The sequence below is a fragment of the Acipenser ruthenus genome, chromosome 5, assembly GCF_902713425.1.
Source record: "Acipenser ruthenus chromosome 5, fAciRut3.2 maternal haplotype, whole genome shotgun sequence".
NCBI lineage: Eukaryota > Metazoa > Chordata > Actinopteri > Acipenseriformes > Acipenseridae > Acipenser > Acipenser ruthenus.
Window position 1 is genome coordinate 28,364,120 of NC_081193.1, and position 27,214 is coordinate 28,391,333.

At 36.5% G+C, this 27,214-nt stretch overlaps 1 protein-coding gene and 1 long non-coding RNA gene across 3 annotated transcripts; one reads left to right on the forward strand and one right to left on the reverse strand.

Moving 5' to 3' along the window:
* Positions 1-214: 214 nt before the first annotated feature.
* LOC117402365 (protein tyrosine phosphatase type IVA 1-like) lies at positions 215-3,273 on the reverse strand. The gene is made up of 5 exons (XM_034003425.3): positions 3,142-3,273; positions 2,525-2,617; positions 2,309-2,439; positions 1,869-1,943; positions 215-1,676 (listed from the first exon to the last, which is right to left on the reverse strand). Exons 1-5 carry the CDS (start codon positions 3,244-3,246, stop codon positions 1,559-1,561), a joined length of 522 nt encoding a protein of 173 aa, XP_033859316.1. The 5' UTR covers positions 3,247-3,273; the 3' UTR covers positions 215-1,558.
* An 8,844-nt stretch (positions 3,274-12,117) lies between these two features.
* Positions 12,118-25,961, forward strand: LOC131737110 (uncharacterized). 2 transcript variants are annotated; one of them, XR_009328681.1, is made up of 3 exons: positions 12,118-12,225; positions 24,664-24,840; positions 25,575-25,961. It is a non-coding gene; the product is annotated as an uncharacterized LOC131737110 (long non-coding RNA). The 2 variants fall into 2 exon arrangements; XR_009328680.1 differs by lacking the exon at positions 12,118-12,225 and adding an exon at positions 19,592-19,886.
* The last annotated feature ends 1,253 nt before the right edge of the window (positions 25,962-27,214 follow it).

The window sequence follows — 27,214 nt, forward strand, 5'->3', positions numbered from 1 at the left end:
ATAATGTGATATCTGTATAATGTGAAATAATGTGATATCTTGTAACAATTGTAAGTCGCCCTGGATAAGGGCGTCTGCTAAGAAATAAATAATAATAATTTGTGGACCCATGGACTAAGAGACCTTGTCCAGAATTGTTCTGGGTGGTTATGTTCTGCTTTTTACATTTGCAATATTGAAGCATCACAGACAAAGAAATACCGACAAATAAGAATTCATTTTCAGTGTTTATTTAGATGTACAGTACAAGCTTTGCATCAGATTTTAGAACAAGCTTGTGAACACTGGCAAATTACTTCCCACAGTACTATACCACACATTCCCACATACAGTATAAATCTTGAACTAACATTAATACACATCATCATTTCAAATACATAACAAAATGATCAAGTATCTAAGAATTAAGTTATGCAAAACAAATAAAAAGGCATACAAAATACTGTAGACATTGAAGTCTGCAATTTAAAGCCAAAACTGAAGAAATCACATTTTAGACAAAGCAGTAGTTGGTAAACAAAGTTGATAGATACATTAAAAAAAAAATTAAGCTCATAAAATCATTGTACAATACAAATTCTTAGCTACAATAAAGCATCTGTATATTAAAATATTTACTAAAGGGCATACTTCGAATATACTTCCCGCACAAGACAAAGGCAACAATTTATTTTTGCAGATGCAAATATTAAATAGCCTCTCCCAACCTTATGCATCTCTCCCTCCCCATCTAGCTGCACCCAAGAGGGCCATGGTCATTTTAAACTGTAAGGCTTCAATATATGACAAATCTATAAGCAGCATGTGCTTCTATAGAGTAAACAGAAAAGGGTACAGCTAGCGCTATTTAGATAAGGTTGTGATTAAAAGGATAATATTGGAAAACTAGTAGCAGAAGCGACTTAAAACATAAACATGGTATTTACTATTAAGACCATATACAAAAGTGTGTTTTGTGCAAAGATAGCCCACCCACTAGTTTTAAAACAGGTTAGGTGTAAACTGAGCAGCTGGTTGTCTTTTACAGGTCCCCTCCCAAACAGTTACTTAAAAAAAAAAAAACACACAACAGCTAAAAAATAATTAATAAAATAAAAAAGGTGTCAAGCTAGTCTGCACCTCTGGAAAATATCTGTAAAGACAGGTATCAAGCTGGAAATTTGGCACCTACTGCCCCCTACATTTTATATGCTCCTAATTTGCAGAAAGAAGGGTAGTGCAAAATAGGTCCAAAACATTTCTTAATGCATGATTTTAATGGGAGAGACCAACTGATTGAACTTAAAAGTAGGGGAGGGACTTAAAAACAAAACAAAAAACACAGCAACATATAAACCACAAAAAGGCAGATACATCTAAATGGATATGAAGGCATCAACAGCATTCCTGCCAAGCATGTGACCTCCGTACAACCTATGGAAGCACCTAATGACCATTATTGAAGAGAGAGAGAAAAAAAAAAAAAGCACATCTATAAAACTCATAATTAGACAGGGGCCACATATCAACACCATTCTTTGCTTTTCTTTAGCTGTAGGCAGCAGGGATTGCCTCCCCTTCACTGAATGCAGCAGTTGGTCCGATGGCCGTTGGAATCTTTGAATCGGAGCCGCATCTTTGGACGATATTTTTCCAGGTAGAGCAGCTGTTTGCTATTGAATGCACCCCTGCGCTTCCTAGGGAGCGGAATAAAAGAAAACAACTTAGCTATAAATCATCAGCAACAGAAAAAACAGTCTAGACATGATAAATCGATCAGTAATTAGAGCAACTTAGAAACAGAGCTTCCATATAACCTACCTAACCCAATTAAGATTAAATAGTTAGCGTATCGGCATGTATCGCATAAATAGTTAATAAAAACTTACTGTCTTATGAACTGGACTGCATCTTCATATTTCATTCCGCACTCAATCAGTGCAAGGGCAACAAGGACTGGAGCTCTGTAACACAAAAGAGATATTCAACCACAACTAGTCACGAAGCAAAGTCTGTGCAAACTGCATACAATTTGTTTAATTTACAATACATCAAATCAAGAACAATAAGGTAGTATGTAAAGAAGACAAACGTTTCTTGTAGCAATTTGATTAACCTATACCGAGCCAGGATATACTGCACAGATAGATTTTTTTTGAGCAATTTACAGCATCGGGGAGTTCCCGCAGATTGCATCACCCACTCATTCGAAGGGATAATGTCAGTGTATATGAATCAAATCAATCCTTTTTGTAGTTTTACCTTAAGGAAGTAAATAAGCACAGGAATATGCTGAACACACAATTAGAGAAAAAAAAAAAGAACATACCTTCCAAGTCCAGCTACACAATGAACAGCAATGCAACAACCAGGCTCCTCACGGAACTTAGCTTTCAAGAGGTTCAGCCAATCATCCACAATCTGGTTTGAAGGCGGGGCTCCATCATCAAAGGGCCAATCCTTAAAGCCAAGATTAAATACATGAATAGTTAACACAGCAACAAGCTTATGATACTTTATTGTGTGGACATTCAACTATACTTACTAAAACCTGAATGCCTTCCTTTTCCACTAGAGATGTATCATAGGTGGCTTCACACACTCTCACCACTGTAGTAACTCCATATTTTTTCAGCTCCTTCAAAATAAACAGAAGTGATCAGTATGTAGCCTATAAAGCAAAATTAGTAAATCAAATCAGGTGTGAACATTGGGCATTTTCTCCTTAAGTACCACAAATAACATTTAGTAATTCAGAAAGCCAAACACTGCAGTCAAACTGGTACAGCAACATACTGTCGTCTGCAAATATCTAGACCAAAAACAATTAAAACTTCTTCAGCATTTCAACAAAGTAGCAATTTGAAAAACATTAAGCAATTTTCCTTGCCGAGGTTCTGAAACCATATTTCATTTTAGAAACAAACTATGCAATATAACTTATGAATAAGGGGAAAAAAAAGTGAGAAGATCACTATAACCTTGCAATTTTGTAACAATCTCCAACTAGTCACAAGCTGTGATTTCAACTGATTAAGGCACCAACACGACTAGTGATTTTCTTGCTGATACTGTATCTAAAGTGCAGGGTGTGTAGATTTAAAACTAAAAAAAAATGAGTTTATCTTTAAACACAAGTTTATTTGACACTTAATGGCTTACCTCTATGAATTTGTTTAAGGTTGCATTGGTGGGGTTATGAGTGATGAGGAATCTCATGTTCTTGTAAGTGATCTCCACAGGGGCTGGACGATTCATTCGAGCCATTGTTAAACAGGTTTTATATAAACAAAATTGTAAAAGAAATTATGGATATATGGGAACAATTTTTACTTTCACTAGGACTCCACTTGAAATTTGCAAGCACTGAGAATATGTTAAGTAGAATGAGGGGTGGGGGGTAATCAACCTCTTAGTAGCAGCAATTCTTCTCAATTCCAGTTATACTGAAGCCACCAAAATAGACTGAAGATGATCCCATCCAGGTTTGGTCTCCTGTTAAGTGCCCTGCCACTTTCTGAATTCAATGCTTTTTATCCTGGTTATCAGTACCAACGATACTCAGGTTCTAAGGGGGTTTCTTCGTGGAGTAGTAATGGATTTCTACAGTTCACTTGTCTGCATAGACGTCGTGCTGTGCCTGGCAGTAGTCTCCGCTGCCCTTCAGAAACTCCATAAATGTGTGACCAAGAACACCACAGAACTGCTGTAATGGAAAAAAACAAACAAATAAACAACAAAAACAACGTCAATGGTAAAGGCATACATCCCTGCATGCATGTAGCCTATATGCATACCCAGCAGGGGGTTAAAAAAAAAATATATATATTATATATATATATATATATATATATAAATAATATATATATATATATATAATTATGCAAATGCATTTTACTGAAACTAGCACTACATGTAAGCATTTACCTTTTGAAATTAAACTAAAAATGGGAGTTTGAAGGCAAAATCTAATGGCTATGTCATATGCAGAGATTAAAAGCAATGTGGCACCAAAATGGTTAATTAAGCAATAGGGCGCGAGAGGTCATGCGTTGTTCTGGATATTGTCTCTTCTTGTGTTGTTTGACACGAGGTGCAGCAGAGCGCCTGTAGCCAACCAAAAAGTGACAATATCCTGCACAACCCATTCCATCAAGTGCTTTATTGCTTTTATAAAACAAATTTATAAATGGTTTATAAAAAAGAAAAGACAAATACAGTAGTCTCCAGCTCAGTGAACACCCCTCGGGAAGCAAGCAAAGTGTTCTCTTAGCCAAAGTGTACTTTAAGACAGAGCTGACCACCAGACAATATGAATCAATAAATACATATTTATTACTTGTCAAGATGACGCTCGTGCATCAACATATGAAATGAACAGAATAAGTAAGAGAAAAGCAATAGGCAAACTAAATTAACTAAATTGTCAAACTAAATTAACACAGCACCCCTACACACATTAAATGCAGCTGCAGCTCTAGATTAATTATGAATACCTGTACAGGAGCAATATTCAATACATGCACAAAATTATTTAACAGAATGGTGAAGGAACTCACCAGAACGAAAAACACCATATTGCTCGGCAGCTTGTCTGATTCAGGTTTTTTTCAGGAGCTCGAACAATTTCCAACTTTTTGTAGCAAGAGAAACAGCAGCGCGTTTCGCCGTTTGTTTACATGCCATTGTGTAGCGATGAGGAGCACTCGTGGAAATCAGAATACAAAACGAGGCAATGATATGACAGCGGTTCTGGAAAAATTGAATAAACCAATCAGTGTGCCTCAAGACACTCTCGCGATGACAAGTCACATTTGAAAAGATTGAATACCATTTGAATTTAAGTTTGATGATGAGGTTATCAGGTTACAAAACAGTACTGTATCAGTTGTGAACGAATCGCTTGCGGCACCAAAAAGGTGTTCTTATAAGCGAAGTTCCTGTTCCTTTAAGCAGAGCATTTACAATGAGAAAAATCTGTTTCACCACAAGGGTGTTCTCTTAGGCGAAGTGTACGCAGAGATGTGTTAACATTTTAAGGTATAACCTGCCACAACAGAAAACAGTCCTTATTAACTAAAAATAATATTCAGGTAAAACACTTCCATTTTTCTTTTTTTTCAGTAAATGCAATATATATATATATATATATATTATATATATATATACACACACACACACACACACACACACACACACACTACCGGTCAAAAGTTTTAGAACACCCCAATTTTTCCAGTTTTTATTGAAATTTAAGCAGTTCAAGTCCAGTGAATAACCTGAAATGGTACAAAGGTAAGCGGTAAACTGCCAGAGGTTAAAAAAAAAAGTTTAGGTTACCAAAAACTGAAAAATAATGTACATTTCAGAGTTATACAAAAAGGCCTTTTTCAGGGAACAAGTAATGGGTTAACAACTTACAGCTGTTCTGCAGCAATGGAAGTAAATTAAGCCTTGAAAGTTGATGCTAACAATTCCTACAGGTGTCCCAACTTTTGTTGATTACATACAAACCCTCTGTCTGTATAAAAGCAGTGTTGGAACAGACTGTGTTACTACACCCTCTTAAGCATTATTTGGAGAGTATTGTACTGTAGAAAGTAGTATATTGCTCTCATAATGGCGAGAAAAAGGCAATTAACAAAGGAAGACAGACAGACAGACCATTATAACCCTTAAGTGTAGGTCTTTCCTTTAGAGAAATTGCAAAGAAAGCCAAGGTGTCAGTGAGTACAGTTTCCTACACCATCAAAAGGCACTTGGAAACTGGAGGAAACTCTGACAGGAAGAGGTCTGGCAGACCCAAAGCCACAACAGAATCAGAAGACAAGTTTCTGAGAGTCAACAGCTTGCGTGATAGGCGGCTCACAGGACAACAGCTTCAAGCACAGCTTAACTCTGGTCGAAGTAAGCAAGTCTCAGTTTCAACTGTGAAGAGAAGACTTCGATCTGCAGGTTTGACAGGTCGAGTGGCAGTAAGAAAGTCATTGCTAAGATGGCAAAATAAGAAAAAGAGGCTTGCCTGGGCCATGAAGCACCGCCAGTGGACTACTGAAGACTGGAAGAAGATCTTATGGACCGATGAATCAAAATTTGAAATCTTCGGTTCATCATGCAGGGTTTTTGTACGCCGTTGAGTAGGCGAAAGGATGGTTCCTCGGTGTGTGACACCAACTGTCAAACATGGAGGAGGAAGCGTGATGGTCTGGGGCTCTTTTGCTGGATCCAGAGTCGGCGACTTGCACAGAGTGGCACCCTGAACCAAAACTGCTACCACAGCATTTTGCAACGCCATGCAATACCTTCTGATATACGCCTAGTTGGTCAGGGGTTCATCCTACAGCAAGATAATGACCCAAAACATACCTCCAGGCTATGTCAGAACTACCTTAGAAGAAAAGAACAAGACGGTAGGCTTCAAATCATGGAATGGCCAGCACAGTCTCCAGACTTAAACCCCATCGAGCTGGTTTGGGATGAACTGGACAGAAGGGTGAAAGCAAAGCAACCTACAAGTGCAACACATTTGTGGGAACTTCTGCAACAGTGTTGGGAAGAACTTTCCGAACAATATTTGATTTCCATTGTAGAAAGAATGCCACGAGTGTGTTCGGCTGTTATATCTGCAAAAGGTGGCTACTTTGATGAGTCAAAAATTTAGATTAAATTTTGTTAAACAAAACGATTCCATGATTTCTCTTTTATCTCCAATTGTTTATTTGTTCTATGCTTTAATTTCAGAGTACATTGAGACATTAAACTGCGTAAATTTCAATAAAAACTGGAAAAATTGAGGTCTTCTAAAACTTTTGACCGGTAATGTATGTATGTATGTATGTATATATATATATATATATATATATATATATATATATATATATATATATATATATATATATATATATATATATATATATATAGTCATTTGTGCACTGCAATGCTTGATATTGACAAGGTGCTACATATAGTGTGGAGTAGTGGCTAGGGCTCTGAACTCTTGACCAGAGGGTCATTGGTTCAATCCCTGGCGGAGGACACTGCTGTTGTATCCTTGAGCTAGGTACTTTACCTAGATTGCTCCAGTAAAAACCCAACTGTACAAATAGGTAATTGTATGTAACAATAATGTGATATCTTGTAACAATTGTAAGTCACCCTGGATAAGGGCGTCTGCTAAGAAATAAATAATAATTTATATATATTTATTATATATATATATATATATATATATATATATATATATATATATATATATATATATATATATATATATATATATATATATATATATATACACACAGTATAAATATAAATATATATATATATATATATATATAATTTTTTTTTAATAAAGACTTTAAATAACTATAAAAAAAAAACTTGCTTAGTTGTGTTTCAGTTTAATAGCTGCAGAAGGAGGCATCAAAGTGCAGGAAGAGGTTTTGCTATCATGTTTATTAATGTTGCTGCAGCGCTTTCTATTTTCTAGCGAAGGTGCTCAGTAACTCTGCAAGACGGCTGACCGCTGATGGACATAATTTCTCTCGCTTGCAATCCAGCATTGGACAATTTCTGTATTAAGGTACTGTGGATGCTTTGATTTGTATGTATCTGTGAGGTTCCTACCTGCATATTCTAGGTACCATTGTTGCTAGATAGTTTAAAGTGCTTTGCTTGGTTGGGATGAAGATAAAAGGCAGGCGGATTTTCTGGAAGTTTTAAAAAGTACTTCTCCAGTGAAGCTACTGGGCACGAGCGGTTTCCAGGCTCTTTAAACATGAATCCGCAGTGAGATCCTTTGTTCCGTTTGTGGGGATTGTTGTCATTTTTTGTGCTTTCATTAAAGGTAATGGTGGCATACTTCGCTCTGTTTACTGAACTAAATTTACTTAAATTAGCTTAGACCTTTTAAAATTATTCTCTGCTCCTAAAAAGTTGCAGAGTTCAAGTTACTTATAACATGTTATAGTTAACTTGAAATCTGCAACGGTTTACGAAAACAAGTAAAAAGGTATTTCCGTAAGGGGATGTTGTGCCTTCTCGTCTCAGTTTTTTAATTATACCCACAAACACATTATCTGAAGTTGTGAATTCTGTGTCACTCATTAAACCCCAGGATACATTTAGCAGGGGTTATTTATAATGTCTGTTTAATCCAGCACGGACCCCAACATAGCTGCTTATTCTGTATTACTCGCCTTTACAATTTCTGACTGCCACATAAATCTCTAAGGATATTATTTAACTGTTCTTTTGTAATTAATTTAAATTCAAATTGTTTCTTTTTTTTTCAGAAAACGGAGTCATTGAAGCATTGAACAGCCTAATTTCTTTGTTTTTTCTAGCGCATCAGCGTGATGGGTCAGCTTCCTTTTCTTCAGTTTCGGGGGAGTTGCTTTTATGAACTGATGCAGCTTTGTTTTGTAACCCTTCATCAATTGCCATGGGCACAAACCGTTCAAAAGTGATGTCTTTGGTATCTTCCATGACAGCAGGTATTTTGACAGATGTTTTCTTTGATTTTGCGTGGTGCAGTGATATGTGGTTAGCACAGGTGCAGTGATTTGCCTTTGTTCCTAAGTTCCTAACCGTGACATTGTGCTGGATATTGTAACGGCTTGGAACACTGATGGACCAATTAGCATGCAGCATTCTAACAGCCCGTTTTATAATGTTCAATTGAAACCATCTGTAATGGAACTGGATAATATCCTGTGTACCAACTATAAAATAACCTATTTGAAAGTATGAGGTCTGTACATATTGATATGGCCAGTTTCAAGCAATGCAGCATTGAAAGGGTTAATTTTAATTGGACAACACTGGTAGTGGAACATAAGTAGGGCTCTACCATATTCACGGTAAATTTTCGTAAATTTCACGGTCATAACATTTTAAAAATCTTAAATTTCTTGGTTTAAGTTATGTAAATCTGAAATTTCACATTGGTGTAACAAAGTATGAACATGTAGTTAAAAATGGCAAAATAAAATATTTAAAACAAAAGCACGTGACTAACAAAGTAGAAACGCTAAAAGAAAATGAAACTGAAATCCAGAGGATCACTCTATGATAGTCACGTTTCTGTTAATGTTACTAAAGAAAACTGCTCTGGTTTTAAACGTCATTGTATGCAACAGTAACTGAAAAACTATTCTGAAATGTTGTTTTTCTTCATTCCCTGTCTCTGCGGTGTAAATACCTGTCCGTACTTAGACACAGATCTCTGTATGCATGGAGTTTATTGGAATTGAAAGACAGCGGCGAGCTAGGGACGGGTTTGTAGCTGGACAATATATCCAGAGGCTAAAAAATATAAATGTGAAGTCTCTGAAATTACTGACATTTATTTATTTATTTTGTCCTTTTAATGTATTTTTCTGGTCATACTACTACTTAGTATTGGCTTCCAAATTATTTAACATGATCCGCTGCAGTAATGATTGTAGCACTTTTTCAATTATTTTGGACACTCATTTTAAAATTTAGGTCTAATTTGATTCGCCTGACGGTACTACCAAATGAGATCCGTAGGTCATACTAAACCGCCCCGCATGCCCATGTCTACCCATCAGTGAAAAAAGCCCAGTTATTGGCCGTTGTCAAGTGTCAATCAATAAATCCTGTCCAGTTCATGATGCGCTTTCTTTTTTAAACTGAAACAAGCTAATAATCGCATCAGGAACCTGTAACGGTACATATAACTTCATTGGACTTCAGTGCAGGGTAAAAGCACACAAAACAGACCACATTTTACGGTGCAGCTCGCAGGCACCCGGACAGTTTATAGGGGTCGCTGCTGCACAGTGAGCCGAGGACACCCTGGCCGACCTAAGCTTGGCCAGTTGTGCGCCACCCCCTGGGAACTCCAGTCCACGGTTGGCAGTGGAATAGCCTGAACATACAGGCGACCTCCAGGCTATAAGGCGCATCCTGCACTCCACACGGAGCGCCTTCACCAGACGCACCACTCGGATGCCGCCAGTAAACTTGTATTTTCATCATCCACCATATTCTGGATTTATGCATTTTCCAACAGTACCAATAGGCCTAGTTATCAAAACTTTTATTTTGTAAGAGGTGGAACATTTTTGAATAAATAAACAGAGGACAAAGGAAATATTCACAACTTCAAGATTAAAGTAGGGGGGTGGGGTTAATTGCTCCCCTCCAGCCAGCAACAAGTCTTGACTTGTTTTAATTTCATCAAGGCAAACTATCTTGACATTCTCATTTAGCTAGGCCATACTTTAAATACACAGGCAACAGGTATGTTAATAATTAGTTGGAATTGTTTTTTTTTTTTTTTTTTTAAGGTGTACTTTATTATTTTTGGCGATTCAATTTGAGATTTGTCAAACTGACAGAACTTCTATACAACTATGTACGGACACAATTTCGTTTAAACACATTTAAATATGTTCATTGACTTTTCCAAACAGTGTTCGGTTTACAGCATTAAATATACGGTTCAACCTGTCGTTTATCTGGAAATAGCACAAACCAACCTCAATTGTTAAGTACGTATATACCTAATTATTATAACGTCGAGTTGCAAGTTAGTCCCTGATGTTCACACCAGACCATATTTTGTTAAGCATTTTAATATATATATATATATATATATATATATATATATATATATATATATATATATATATATATATATATATATAAACAGAAACGCCAAATTATCCCCTGGCAACTAGAACACACCCGAATTTTTTTCTTCCTTTGTGGGTATTTACCCATCTAACCCTGTTGTTTTTTCATCCATTGAGCCACTTACTGTAGGATTAAGCATACAAAAGAACCCTAGTTAATTACTCTCGTGGGTTACATCGCGTTCTTAATACAATCTATTTTCGATAAACTTAAAATACGGTCACTGTATCAGTGACGTTGTTTATGCAGTAGCAGCGTGCCAATCACACCATTGTATGTTACTAGTAAATACAGTGTCATGGTTTTAGTTGAATAATTTTAAAAATCACGTTTTTATAATTTTGCAACTGGCTCCATATGCTTGTTGGTGGGCCACAAAAAGCAAAACCAACCATGAAAGAAAATGAGGGCATGCCGTGCCCTACTTCAGTTCAAAACTAAACTGGATTGAACAGGCTGGCGTACTTATGAAGCCGCACTACGGTGTTTTATAAATGGAATCAAAATACACAGCTTCCATCAATGTTCCAAGAGGCAACTAACCATATATCAAAAGACAGTGAATTAAATACTAAAAATGCAGTTTAGTAAATCAATCAACCACGCTGATTGTAATACTGTGCCTTACTAAAAACCCGACTGATCTATTTTGTTTAAAATACATTTATAACGACGCTCTATTGGCAGAAATAAAACCAGCCTCTCTGTTTTGCAGTCAGGGGCCATGCGATTAAGAAAGGGTTTTTTGTGTAGTTTTCACCTCCATCACAAAGCTTAATCTTGTGCTGTTCAAAAAACATAGTATTATGTGGGAATTGTTACTTTAACAAACTGAATACCAATCCATTAGAGGCCCAAGTTAGTAATATACGTAACATTATACAAATATATAAAATTAGTCCTCATATGCTTTTGAATGTCTAGCTTGACTAAACAAAAACAGACCAAGGCTAGGGAGATTACTTTTCATTTAACAATCACAAACGTCGCGTTTACGTATATAAAATATTGACTTAATCCAGTAACGCGTGTAATTTAATGTAGCTAGATATTAACACTCGGAAGGAACGAATAATACAGATTAAATACAAATTGTGAGGCCAGGTAATAACAATGCTAAGTAACCGATGTTACAGTTAATCATATTACCACAAAAATATTCAATTAACAAAACACAGCAATGTAAATGAACAGGTACTTACAGGGATATGCTTACTCATTGAAGATTGTAGCTTAATCATAAAGCCGGTCCCTATGAAGAAAATAAAATATATGATGATTCTGTACCATACAGCTATCAGGCGTTGTCAGCGTCTGTTACTCTCTGTGCTTGACAGCGGCTCCCTTTCTCCCATGACCCCTCCCCGTATCTACAACAGAATGGCATGACGTGAGCGCTTACTCAGTGCGTCACAATTCAGGTTTATTTAATTATTTTTCCCTTCGTTAATTTACATTCCTATAACAGTGCCAGTTTGTTCCTTTTACAAAGGCTTCAGAATCTGGTCCGGCGTTGTCAACTATAATGTAACTATTTCTCCAAAATCAGACTTTGTGTAACGTTAGGTCTTCCCTATCTGAGTAAGTTGCTTCACATTTAATTTTCTTATAGGGACTTTTTAAAGAAGTAGGTGCCAGCACCATCGATCTGCCACTTTGAATCCAGTTTCGCTTTGTTTTGTTGGATACAAACTTACGTACAACGTCAGTTCTGTGCGCTAGATGTTGCTGCAGCACTCACTAATATATAGACACATTGGCTAATTTAGCCATAAGTCTTTGGCAGGCAGCTAGAACTGAAGAAACGCTCTTCAACTCTTCCATTTAAACTTCCTTAAACAGGGGTGCAAATCGTTTTGAAAATTGGTGCTAAACTGTTTTGAAAGTTTAGCACCAGAGATCCTACTGGTGCTAAATTATCAAGCCCTGCCCTAATCAAGTCACCCAGACAACAGGAACCTTCTATGTGGATGAGTGTATGTGGATGAGTGTGGGTGGGTCATGTGAGTAGTCCTAGTAATATTGTTGCTAGGAGGTACAGATGTTGTTTGTTGAGATGCTGTGTAATGTGTTTGGTAGCAGATTCATGATTTGGGAGTGTAGTATATATAAAAGGTGATATTTCAGGGACTGTCTGGGATTTTCTTGTGGACCTCAAGTGCAACTATGGGCAAATGTTTTGCATCACCTAGAAATTTAGGATTGAGACATAATTAATATCTCAATATGTTAACATAACATTATTCAGCAAGTTTCATTCGACTTTATGAAGCAAAATACGGTTAATTCTATAGGGATGCAAAACCTTTGGCCATAGCTGTAGTTTCAGACCACAGTTTGGGACTATGAACTCTGGTATAAATAATTATTTTAAACTAAAGGCATAGTTTTTGAAGAATTAAGGAAAAACATTAAAAACAAGGTTATTCTCAGCAGTTTGTATTGAGGCAATAATAATAATAATAATAATAATAATAATAATAATAATAATAATAATAATAATAATAATAATAATAATAATATCTTTATATAGCGCCTTTCATAGTGGAACACCATCACAAAGTGCTTTACAGAGGTAGGCTGTGAACTGTGCATTATATGCAGAGTCACTTACAATAGGACATTAACATCTCATCCACATGATGGAGCACAAGGAGGTTGCTCAGGGTCACACAGTGAGTCAATCAGTGGCAGAGGTGGGACTTGAGCTGGTGACCTTCTGGTTACAAGCCCTGGACTTTAACCACTGGACCACACTGCCTGCTGATTACATATTTGTTTTAACATACCTAAACACAATTGTAAGAAAGACACATTTTAGGATGATCCAACAACTAAACAACTCAAAGTTCTGCACCTAATTCTAGATAATCAGCATTTTCTTTTAACTTCCACAATAAAAGGTGGTGTTGTGTAATGCATTTACAGATTCTGACCCCTGCTGGTGAGATAGGGTTAACGGCTCTTAAACTGCATAGGGAAACAATCCTTGGTAAGACGCTCGCTTGTGGTGTGTGTAGTCACTTGTCTGCTTAGCTTCTGCACTTGTACACTAACTCAGAAACCCTGAATACGGTTGGGAACATACACTGTCATACTGAGAGTGTCTTCCTTTAACCACTCTTTCCAGATGTATTTCTCTGCTCATGTCAGCAGGCGGTTCCTTTTTAAACTCTTATCTGTCAAGCCGAGGAGCGTTGATTGTACTGGGTATTATTATTATTATTTATTTCTTAGCAGACGCCCTTATCCAGGGCGACTTACAGCCGTAAACAAAAAATACATTTCAAGAATCACAGTACTAATATTACTGTATTACTGTACTGTAAAAAGTATTAATACAATTAAGAGCAAGATAAATACAATGACTTCAGTTCTAGTAAGTACAAGTATGTTACAAAATACGAATCAATATCGGAGCAGATAACAGTGTCAGTGATAGTTACATCAGGATACGATTAAATGCAAAATACTACAGGTTGAATAACACTTGTGGCAGATTACAGTACAGTACTCTGTAAAGTACAGGATTAAATGCAGTAAAATAGGGAGCAGATAAGTGCAAGTAAAGCGCTTTAAGGAAGAGTGATAAAGTGTCCAGAGGGAAAAGAGGAGTTCTACAGGTGCTGTCTGAAGAGGTGAGTCTTGAGGACCTCAAGTGCATATATATTGTAGAGAGAATAGTTTGGTGTTTGTACTGTGGTCCAAACACATCCGTAGTTTAATCCAGATTGTTCTGTTCTATTAATGATTTGTAACATGGTGTGCGCAAATTGACTAGAGACTTTTAGTATTTACTGGTTCCTAAGAGATTCCAATATTATTCTATTGGGTTTAAATCAAGTTATTTTACCATTTGTCACCCTTCGTGAATGTCTCTACTGTATATGTTGTTATAGAAAGTATGTCCCATGTATGTAATCCTGTTTGGATGTATATTTTTATTTTGGAATAACCTTTAAGGGATTTACAGCATTCACAGATTCATCAAAGGTGAGAGGGGTGTGCTAAGTAATTAGGGGGTATGCTAATTAATTAATTTGTGTAAAGATTAGTACAACTAGGTGCTCGTGCCCTTTTTAGAACCGAATTGTGGTTGAGAAACAACTTTGTTGGAATTTTCATATTAAAATCAAGGCAGTATTGCAGAGGAGAAGACGACTGATGGTTGCTTGGTTCTAGATATGGAACTGGAGTTTAATGCATAATTTTTAGTTTTGCTTGTTGTACTGTGTAGACACTATCACGCTCATAAATACATACATTTTGAGGAAAATTGCAATGCAGATGTAAACGTACTAGTCAGCAGTAACATTTTATCAAAGATAAGATTGATTAGATTTAGCAACGTACTGGAACAGATGTTAATACAGTCAGTCATTAATATTTCCTGCAATTGGCACAAAGATGCAAACAGAGGATGTCTCATTCAGGTTATTCCCAGACATGCTCAATTGGATCGATATCCAGGGGTTTTGGTGGCCATGGAAGAAGTCTATTCAAACCATCCACACACAATTTTAGTCCAAATGGTTGTATTATCGCCTTAAAAGTATTAATCGCTTTTAGGATACAAGTGCAAAGTAACTACAGCATTCTGGGTAATCAAGGCACCCAGTATATTCCAGGAAAACATGCCCCACACTAATACTGTACAAGGCTGTGCTATTTGTGTTCTGCAATATGACAAGACTGAAAGTTGTACTGGAATGACATTATGGGGCCTTATAACTGGTCTCATAGTTTAAAGGAGCACCTTATTTGTTTTGATGAAGTGAGATATGCATTTTTAACAAGAGATGTGTAATGGGATTACATGAGGTAAGGAAGCGTATTTCTGTCTCAGTAAGATGACGATTCTTCAACTTGTCCCTGGAATTTGATACATCGTGACCCATGTAACAATGTTAATCATATCAAATACTGTACAGATAGACATAATACAATGAATGTAGGCTGACTGGCTGAATAGATTTTGTATTCAGATAAAATCCTAAGGCAATATAATTACATATAGGGCTACATTTCTGGCTCAATTCTTTTTGAAAGGAGAAAAACAATGTTATAAAACTGATATAAATTTGGAACATTCATTTTCCTGCTTCCACTTAAATCTAAATTGTGTGTTGCTAGTTTTACAACATCACAATTGTCTGCAAACAGATCAAAACCAGGCCCAAAATCAGTGGCATATACCGTACCTATACATAATGGCAAGTGGAAAATGGTGCAACTAATCAAAGCCATAACTTTTAAAATGTGTGGAAGCTTTGACGTTATCTGTTAAACAAAGAGATTCACTCTAGCTTTATATTCATCACATTTGAACTGTTTACTAGCACTCCATCAGTTACAGGAGTATTTGGTTGCTATAGGTTTTTGTTGCTATAGAAACTTTTAAGAATACCTCAGAGAGACAAGAGGTCCCCATAAGTATGTCAAGCAGCTGATTGTGAGACTTCCTAGAAGCCTTAAACATCAAGTGTAATACGTATCCTAACAGGAAATAAATAACTGCAAGTATCCTCAGGCCAAGTCTATGTGGTCATTTCTAAATGTGGTCCAGATTATAAACGATAATAAAGTCAGTGGGTTTGCTCGTATTTCAAACTCCACAACTCCACTACAAGCCACCCAAAAAGGTATAATTGATAAATATCTTTGAACTCGTCTCTGATGATTATTAGATAAATTGCAATAAGAACTAAATAGTCTTGACATTTACAAATGCTTATTTATTATTATTGTAATATATTTTTTGAAGTGTTGGAATATTTATAGCAAAAAACATGTTTGCCTGCATTGCATTTTCAGTTACAAAAACTGCATTGTCCCAATCACTTACAGTGAACATAACACCTTTCATTGTTAGAAATATCATTTCTGAAATGTGTTTCCTAAAATGATATTTACATCTTTGTTTTACTAATCTTCTAGAAACAAGATTATACGTGACATGGAAGAGGAAGTGTACTATTAAAGAGACCACACTTACACAGTTACAACCTCTATTTTTATCAGTGTATTTATGTTGAAAATGATGGTCATTGGTATGTTAGAAGAGACAGTAAAGTGACGAGACCTCTTGTCAAAGGCACTGAAGAGGTTATAGGTACTGTTGTTAGTTCTACTGAAGTTATAACTATTATTTTGTGTCTTGATATATAATTTCTCATAAAAATACAGAAAACCACAAAGGCAGGCTGTTATGGGCCCTTGGAAATCTCCAAATTTCCTTTCCAAAATAAAGAAATTGTAAAATGAGAAGCCAGATTCTGGCCAATATATTAAGAGTCCACTAGATGGCAGTTTGTGTCCCTGATAATTCTAAAGAATACTAGCACTGTAGTGCAATTTACTGAACTACCCTTGTACAAAAACAGACATTTGTCATGTCCAAAACAACAATTGTTTGATGGGCTTACTTGAGTGTAGAGTCTACAGACAACTTTAAAATAAAAAAACAGCTGCCAAGTCTTTTAGATAGTATTGTGCGACTTGAAAATTATATAAATTATATAGTTCTGGTCTCACTGTGTACGTGCCTGCACAGATGACAATTTGATGGATGTTCTCTATCAATTCAGGGACAGTCTATTAAGCTGCCAATTAATGTACCACTATGTTTTATAAATGGAGCAGTAAACAAAACACTTTTTCTTATTTTACATTCTGAGCCCGATTTAATAAGCTTTACACCAATAGTTGGCCATAGTCCCTGCTTTTGTTTAATAAATCAACAAATCATTAAGTGTGGAATGAAATGAAAAGGTCTTTGTGCCAATTCACCGATCGCAAAGCCGACTTTATCGACCAATCAGAGAGCTCATAATCCACCAAGTGCTCAGCTACGCTTAGTTAGATATCCAACCACCATAACCTCAGACAAACAAATGCCATATTTACATAGTTTCGCAATGTTACGGTACATGTTTTTTTTTTTTTTACTTAGCAGTGGAAAATGGTGAAAAGGTGTGCCTGGGGGACTTGCAACAGTAACACAAGGTACCCAGAATGTTCATCTGCACATAAAACACATCAGTAAAGACACCTATGTCTGCTTTTAAAAGCTATTCAAACTGCCAAGACTTTATTGTTTCCCATGTTGTTTGAATGCATTTTAACACGCTGCAACAGCAATATTATTAGTACTTTGATGTAACGTTATTAGTACTAAAAAAAAACATCAGAGCACAACAAACATTAACTTTTAACATGTAGGCCATATGTTTAACACATCTGCTTTATGTAATAACTTCGGGAATGCTCTTACCTCGTTTGCCATGCTGTCTGATAAGTGTCTTTATTTTTAATTATTAAAAAAAAGTTAGCACAACTAAGCACTTTTCACAGCGGTCTGCTAACAGGTACTTGATGGGCAGGGTTGTGATGTAGACCAGATGATAATTACATAGCTTCCATAACTTGTAATACAATATCTGTATTACATAAACTTACCCAGCAGTGCAAGTGCAGTACTGCTCGGTAATATTTTCACCATCGAACTCGATCAATGTGTGCGGCTTCTCTTAAGCCTGCCGCACACAGCCCGACTCAAGCCCTCACGACTCATCTCATCTGAGAATGCACAGATTCTGCGATCAGTTTTGGTTTGACGTCACAGTTCAGTTTTTCCCGACTGGGTGTCGCACACTGCTAAAAGACTGAATTACTGACCACAACTAGATACCAGTGATTTCTATGTATGCAAATTTAATTAATACTGCCCTGTACACATTTTTGTATTAACTTAGCCCATCATAGCGATCCTCATATTATGCATGGCATCGTATCCTGATTAGACGGCGGAGACAGCGCCGCGAGGCAACCAAAAGAAGCGCTTAGCCTAATAATTTAGCTATTGACCATTTACACCGTGCAAACGTTTCAGGCAGTGTTTGACTTTTTGTATAGTTTGTCTACTATACTTTAGCCTGTGGTAAATAAAATCCAACCTGTTGATTTTTATTTGACTTTGGCGGTTTTTTCTCAGCGTGTGGCACTAGGGGCTTGTGATTTGTGACCCATTGGAGATCGGCGCACCTGTTACTTCTGTTTTAGTGCAGTAAGAAAATATAGGCTGCGTGAGTTGATTGATAATAAAAAGGTAAATTGATAATTTACCTTTGATTAGTAAACACCTAAAAAAACCTATTCAAATGTGCACATTATCTGGTATTTTTGAATTCAGGACACTCAATTCAAGACTAATGTATTTTTACCTGTGGAACTAAAGCTGTCAATATTCCGCCATATGATAAGTTACGTGACAAGCTACGTCACTTAAACCTGCTTCACCATTGGTTGACACCCTTATGACTAATCGGCCTCAGTCAGTCTTGGTCGGCAACCACTGCACACAGACAGACTGATCACATCTGAACGAAACTGCGTCTGAAAAAGATTCAGCATGTTCAATCTTCAAATCTGAAGACATCCCGACAGAAATCTGCATAATCTTGGTTTTAAGGGAACGCACACTGCTACGATTCATCCAGACTCTGTACGGCCAGTTGAGATGAGATGAGTTGGGACGGCTTGAGTCGGGCTGTGTGTGGCGGGCTTTATACTGTGATCGGTAAGACTTCCCTTCTATTTTTATGACTGCTGAGATTTTGACATCATGGGTGTACCCCTCAACAGCGTACTGAAGCCTGTTTTCTTGACTGTGGGATTTTGTCAGTTTTCCAAAAGGACGCTTTAACATTTTGTTTTAATTTGCAAAGTCACTTGGCGTGGCTGTCATTTTTATCTCAGTAGTTTGTCCGACATAGCAACAGTATCAAGGGTGTGAAAAGTGGGCGGGGCTAAAGTCGGATTTGTGATCGGTGAATTGTAAAGTGTGACTGTGCTCTGTCGCTGGTTCCATGGCGTAAGCATGCCGCTGCAGAAGCAGCTGGGACGTGCAGCGGGAGACGCGTTGCCAAGCAGCCGATTGAGCAGGGAGGCTCGGGCCGTGGCTTGGCTGACAGGGAGTCCCTGATTGGCTAAGGGTCGTACCACAGGGAGCCTACAGCCAGTTCAAAAAGCAGCTGCGCCACAGCTCTTGGCTGCTGCTAGGCCATGTGCACACAGACCGGTGCTGCGCTGACGCTCCCACGCCACCATGGGGGAGAGCGTCCAGGAGGAAAATGACTGCTACGGACCCTTCAACTCCCAGACGGATTCTGTGAAGGCGCTGCCCATATCCCATACCTAATGTTGTTGGTGGTCGTCTTCTCTTTCAGGGAACCAGGGTTATGGTAAGTAACCTAACGTTAATATTTAATAGTAAAAATAAAATAAAAAATTCCAGACAGGCAATTAAATGTATTAATCTGTGGAAATTGGCTTGCTGTGCCTCAGGGTTTATATTTAGGTCTCAGTTTGACTATGTGCAATAAGTCTGAAACAAGATACCTAGGGGATTTGCATAGATGTTTGTCTGACCTTTTCCACTTGTTGAATAATAAATTGTCCAGGTGCAATTAATTTCACTGGGAGGAGATAAACTGCATAATTTATTGGATGCTTTTAAAAGGGTGTAGAATAATGACATCTTGATTTGATATATTTGCAGCTGATCAAATGACAATCCATTTCTTTTGAGATCTTATGTATTTTTTTATTTTTATGAAATAAATGCTAATAAAAATATTGATAGTTTACTCATCATTTATGGTATTGGCTTTACAGTTTTATGTAGTTTGTATGAAGAAATGTCACTTATTTTTTATTATTCATTTTTTGTATAATCTACAGGCTAGTCTCTACTATTACAATTAAAACGTCTTCTAGGATACAGAACAGTATGGGAATCAAAGATTAGTGCTAATTGGAAATCGGTATCTTACTAGAGCTAGAGAAAAAATATCACTTAATTTTGGAGGGGAAGAACATTTCTGACTCCATGGTGTCATCTAGTGGTGAACAGCTGATTTTCAATGTTTTCCTATATTGGTGACAGCTGTAGATAAAAAATAATAAAATGAGGAGAACACAGATTACACTGCCATTTCTTAGAAATAATAATAACATTAATAACATTATAACTACATTTTATTTAACATCTCTTTTAGATTTTGTCATGATATTGTTATCGATAAAATCAGCTTTCTGTTGTTGGTATTTTCTATAATGCTCTAAAGATGTTACGAAGTAGCACATTCTAAATTTAATATTAACAGGAAAACATTAATGGAAATCATAATCATGTAAAATGGTCCACATAGCTAGTGATAATAGTCAGAAGCATACAGGCTATTTGCTATTTTAAGAAATACAATTGTGCCAGATATTTTCTCTTCTAGCATAGACTGAGGCATCTAATATAAAAGCATATACTGTATTGCAATTGCTGTTACAGTGCTATGGTTGGTGGAAAGTTAGATAGCTAATAACCATGTACTACACACCAGTCTCATTATATCAGTATACATGTACAGTACAGTGTAGTAAATTAAAATATTAGTTCTCAAAACCATAAATTTTCTTAATTGCAGTTCAGCACTTTCATTAGGAATCTGTAGTATTTTGTATTTAATTATATCCTGATGCATCTATCACTGACACTGTTATCTGCTCCATTATTGAATCGTATTTGGTCATACTTGTACTTGCTAGAACCAAAGTCATTGTATTTATCTTGCTCTTAATTGTATTATTACTTGTACTGTGATTCTTGAAATGTATTTTTGTTTACGACTGTAAGTCGCCCTGGATAAGGGCGTCTGCTAAGAAATAAATAATAATAATAATAATAATAATAATAATAATAATAATAATAATAATAACTGCACTATTTTTATGAGCAAAAATATTTACCAAGCCACATTAATTTGGGGAAATACTAGTGTAAAAACAAATACTAAAGTACACAAGTAATAAAGTCATGCATTATCAGAGGTAACAATTTTCTTTTTTTTTGTTTGCAACAGAACACTGTTTTCGAGAACAGCATGAACAAAAGTTCCCTGGGCATGCAATACACAAAAGGCTGAATCATGTTTTTTTATCCTAGCACAATGACTCACTGAGGGAGTCAGCTATCATCTGTTTGTCATTTGTGTGTGAACCTGGTTCAGCTAATAGACCATGGGACCACCAGAGCAGTGCTCTCTGTGATCCTTATGAGTTACCATGTGTATGTGCCAAGAAGCAGCAATAGAAGAGTACACAGGATTTTCCAACAGCTCACTATTGTTCAATTATCTATAAAAGATCACAACTTCTTTTTAAATGAGTTAATTGAGTTTCTATTTTCTGTTACACAATTGTAAAAAAAAAAAAAAAAAAAAAAAAAAAAAAAATGGATGAGGGAGAGGATTTTTTTTTCCTTCAAGAACAAAATGCTTCAAAGGAGTAAATAAAATTTCAAATGTTTTATGTCTTTGTTACTATATTGGAGAAAATAATTGATTCGATCGTATGTAATAGGATTGTAAATATGACGTATTTTGAAAGCTAATGTTATACAAACTCTTGTAAATACCTACAGTTTGTACTTTATTATTGCATATAATAAGGTTTATTTATCTAAACTGATTGTAGCAGGGCAGAAGACATCCCTGCACATAGTTAGTGGGACAGGGTAAAGCCCTGCTTGTAAAGACATGCATGATGTATTGGTATGATTTGAATGTATTTTGTGTTTATTTAAAAACAAGTGTTTTTGTTTGTTTGGCAGAGTGGATAGGGTTAAAGCCCCATCCCACTAAACATTTGTGGAATGTGACCGCCTCCGGATTGATGAATTTATTGCTAATCCGGAGATGGTCACATGTATAAAAACCTGCAGCTTTTGCTGGTTGTGGTGGGTTTTTGAGAGGTTTTTGAGAAGTACAGGTCTCTACCTTTCAATGGCCGAAATGAGACCGGTAGAAGCCAAGAAGCCGAAAAAAAGTAGGTGGATCTGAGCAATACATAGTCCCTTCACCACAGGCATAACACGGACATAAACAAACAAGATGGCTGCTTCTGCTTCCAGCACTCAAAGAATATCACAGACATTTGCCAAGCTTTTTGAGATGTTATAGTAATAAAATAGTGACTTGGATAGCATTATTGGAGTTTGGTGATTAAAATGGGTGATCAGGAGATTTATCAGTATGCACTACTAAAAAATACAGCGAACAAGGAGTGGGTCGGGGCTGGAGATGCAATACTGAGTGTCCTGTTGATATGCAGTGCCTTTTAAACCCGTTTTACTATGAATAAAATTACTTTTAAACAGCGTGTGTAAAATAAACAGCGCGTGTGAAAATAAATTGGACCTGACGCGACTGACAGATGCTGAATAGTACCACCTGGTGCCAAGGATAGTCGTCTTTGTGTTTTGTTTTAATTATTATTTTGTTGTTACTATTTAGTCGACTTCTGAACTAAACTTAGAGTAAGTAGCAGGGTTCGGAAAAATAGTACTTGTATAAAATAATGTACCTGTAATTTCTTTTCATTGTTAACATCCTGGGGACGTGTAATGCTATATTTTTTGGAACCCTACCACTTATTCTTTTAAGGTTTGTCTTTTATGAAAATGTTTACATTTTATTCATACAGCACTATGTGCACTCTGATTAGTATGGCTAGTTATTCATAAAGGTTGGACAGCTCCAATCATTATTTACCAAGCCTACTGACTAATGTCATTTTGCAACCATGGTGGGCTGCTTCTGAAAAGATTCCTAAAAACAGAATTTCTGCAGTGTGGTGTAAGGTATACTTTGAAAGGTATAGAGCATCCTGTTCTTTAGATCATTAAAATGACCCTGCACTTGCTGTTTTATTCCTAGATGAAAAGGGTTGCATGTAGTATAAACTGTTCTCTATTGATAATGAACAACATTAACAAACAACTGTGTACATTATAATCTGTATCTATAAACCTGTAAGCCTATTATCTTTTAGTTAATGAGCATTATATTTAACCAACACATTTAAATCATTTTTAAAACATATTTTTCCCCATAATGCTTTGAACAGAATAGTTTCCACAATTCCATTACCAAATATACAACAGATATCCAATATAGTTTGCCATTTTCATTTTGGAGAAAGATACCACAACACACATTGTGCATAATGAATTCACATAGTACAATCAGCAGTGAAATATCCATCCTTGGTATTTACATGCCTGATATCAGTATTGCAAGTATGAATAAATATGTTGGATGATTACTTTTGCATTGAATATTAAGGTGTAGTTTTAAATTCAAAACCGTGTAGTTAACAAAATGGAAAATAACGTTATTTTTAAGTAAATAATTGTAAATGGTAAACCTCAGGTAAGGTATGTGGAACTGTGTGTGGTTTGGTACAATAAGGGTTTAATGTTTTAATTGCAAAAAAATAAGGTTTTTAGTTTTACTTAAATCATGCTGTTTTAACGACTCTTTTTGAAAAATACAGATAAATAAAAATGTTTTCCCCAGGTTCTATTTAGAAAAGTAAATAGCAATCAGTGTGCTATTTCAATTTGAAGTCGAACAGTGGATTTCTTTTTTTTTACAAAAATATCGACAAATAAGAACTAGGTCCCAAAAATATTTTGAAAGCCTGATTTAATATAATCACATCACTAGATTTATATTTTTAAAGCGTCAACAAGTGAATACACCACTCATTTCATCTAAACCCTTTGAAAGCCATATACTTAGTGACCCAAATCAGGTTTTAGAAATCACTTTGTGAACTCGTTCTTATTTTGCCCCTTTTTTTGAAAATCACGCTGTCAGTGTCTAATGTTAGACTATGTTCTAATTATTGTGTATTTTATATACAGTGAAACATGTGTAATCTGGTATTGCCAAGGAGCCGAAAATTGTGCCAAATTGCAGTGTGCTGGTTTACACAGGGGTGGGGAGGGGAGACAATCTGCAAAAGGTTGCAACCAGCCATTTAATTGGTTAACTGCACATTCCCTGGCAGCAGTTCAATTAATTACTTGAACCCATTTTTTGATTATTAATTACATTTATTTCCTCCAGGTTAGTGATAGCTATAATTTGACTATTTTCCACATTTGGTTTCTTTCCTGAGCCCACTATAGCGTTTCTACATCCCATTGAGAACCATAAAACCAGGGGTACAGCCACTGATTGAAGACACCTATTAAACTTGAAGGATGGAGGATTTCCAGGGCCAGGGTTGAACGTGAATCAGAGACCTTGGCTAACATGGCTGTGTTGTGTTTTAAAATCCACCACTGAAAGTCAGGTAAGGGTATGGAAAAGTTTCATAGGTGATATAAAGTAACTGGAGTCAATTCAATTGATCAAAACCACAGCAGATCTAAACAGATGAATCTAATTAATGTAACAAGAATATGAAATTCAGAACCATTTAAATATTTTAATGATCTATTAGCAGTATTACCGTCTCTCCAACAAAAATATCAACAAAATATTCAATGATATCCTCATCGTTGGATTGAACTATGGATTTGCAGTAAAAATAAAAATACATTCAGAATTAAACTTCATATTTGAAAAGAACTCTTGTCAAGAAAAATATACACTTCAACCTGTCATCTCGTGTAATCTTCAAAATAGTGGATGTGCAGCAAGCAATTTTCTAAAATGTAGGTGGAGAGTACAACTCACGTGACTGATGACCGATCTCAATATAGTGTACGAGCAAGTAATCTCCAGTATATATTGTGTGTCTCGGTATACAATGTGTGTGTCTCAGTATATAGTGTATGCATTTCAGTATATAGTGTATGTGAATGTCACCCCCCCGCCCCAGCCCCTCTTTTGATAGATTTGTTGTGACCCTGTCATCCTGATGAAGCAGGCAGTACTCTTGCACTATTGTATTGTGGTGATCAGGAGGTGTGTTGTGTGAATGACAGGTAGCAGTGCAGCTCACCCTATTATTGACAATAGGAAGAGAAGGGCACCTTGTTTTAGTCAGTTTGCTTCACCATTGACACCGAACTGTTGTTAAAGTCAACAGGTGCTACTCACCGAACTGTTAAATTCATCGATGAGCCACCAGACTCACCGGGATAAAAAGCTGTGGAGATTCACCATAAACAACATGGACGCCTCCATGGAATCTGTGAGCATGGACCGGGGGGAGACTAAATGAAATAATTTAGTGGACTCTGAGGCCGCAAATCGTTTGGAAATGGCAAGTAACAGAAGTCCCACCGAAGCCCATTGATTTTTAGCTTCAATTTAAGTTTTCAAATTAAAAAGTAAAGACATGTAGAATTTAAGTTGATGTATAGATTACACTATTATGATTTAATCTTGGTGTTTAATGTCAAAGCGATTTAAGTTGATTCATTTTTTAAAAATAAAACTATAAAAAAAAAATTAACAAAAAAACATGCACACACAAACTAAGAATTCTGAACTGTGTGTATTTTTCAACAGATTGTAAGAATGTAACGTATGTAAACATTTTTTTTTTCTAGTTTTAGAAATATGTATTTTAATCAGCATCCTATGTAATGTCTTAATTCTATAAGACATTACATAGGATGTGTAAGAGGCAGTAGTCAACAGTAGGGCATATTCATATGAATAAAAAATTCAATAACTTTAAACAGTCGTAAGTCTTTTTTTAAAAAAATTTAGTCGTCGCCAATTTTTTTACCCCGGTTTTCACCCCAATTTAGCATGCCCAATTATTATCTGTATCCTCGGCTCACCGCTCGCAACCCCCCCGCCGACTCGGAAAACGGCGGCTGGAACACGCGTCCTCCGAAACGTTCGCCTGCCAAGCCGTCATTTTTCGCACTGCAGATCCACAGCAATGCCACCAGACCTATAGTGCCAGAGGACAACACAGATCTGGCGGCTCCACTGCAGAACCACAGGCGCCCTATCGGCCACAGGGGTCGCTGATGCGCGGTGAGCCGTAGATTCCCCTGCCGACCTAAGCCCTCTCTACCCCGGCAGCGCTCAGCCAATTGTGCGCCGCCCCCTAGGAACTCCCGGTCACGGTCGGCTGTGACATAGCCTGGATTCGAACCTGCGATCTCCAGGCTTTCGGGCACATCCTGCACTCCGCGCGGAGCGCCTTTACTGGATGCGCCACTCGGGAGCCCCCAAACAGTCGTAAGTCTTGATGTAGAACTAGCAGAAACTAGGTGAAATCAACAAATATTTATCTAATGGCTTCACGCACTCTGATTAGCACTAATCTTGGACTACCTAATATTAATTTAGAATTAGTCCTTGACTAGCTTACCTAATTGGTGTCTCCAAAACCAGCCCTTACACTTTCTAAGAAAAGAATACTGGAGGACCTGAAATCTTGAAGGTGGTAAAAATCATAAACTGAAAAAGACAAAAGTTGAATCATTTGTTGATCTTATTTAGTTTTTTTTCTACTTTTCTGTCCATAAAGTTTATTTCACAGATACTTTATGTATGTAAACTTTATTTTTCAGTTTTTCCAAGGACCCCACAAGCTGTCTGATTTGCACTCGCCTAGATAATGATGTATTTCAACGGCCAAAATGCAAAAAATAAAAATAAAAAATTAAATTGGGGAAAACATTGCTAAGAAAATGAAAAATAGTGGAGATTACGTAATTACAGGTCAGGAATGTGATGCCAAATGGAGGAACTTGCTC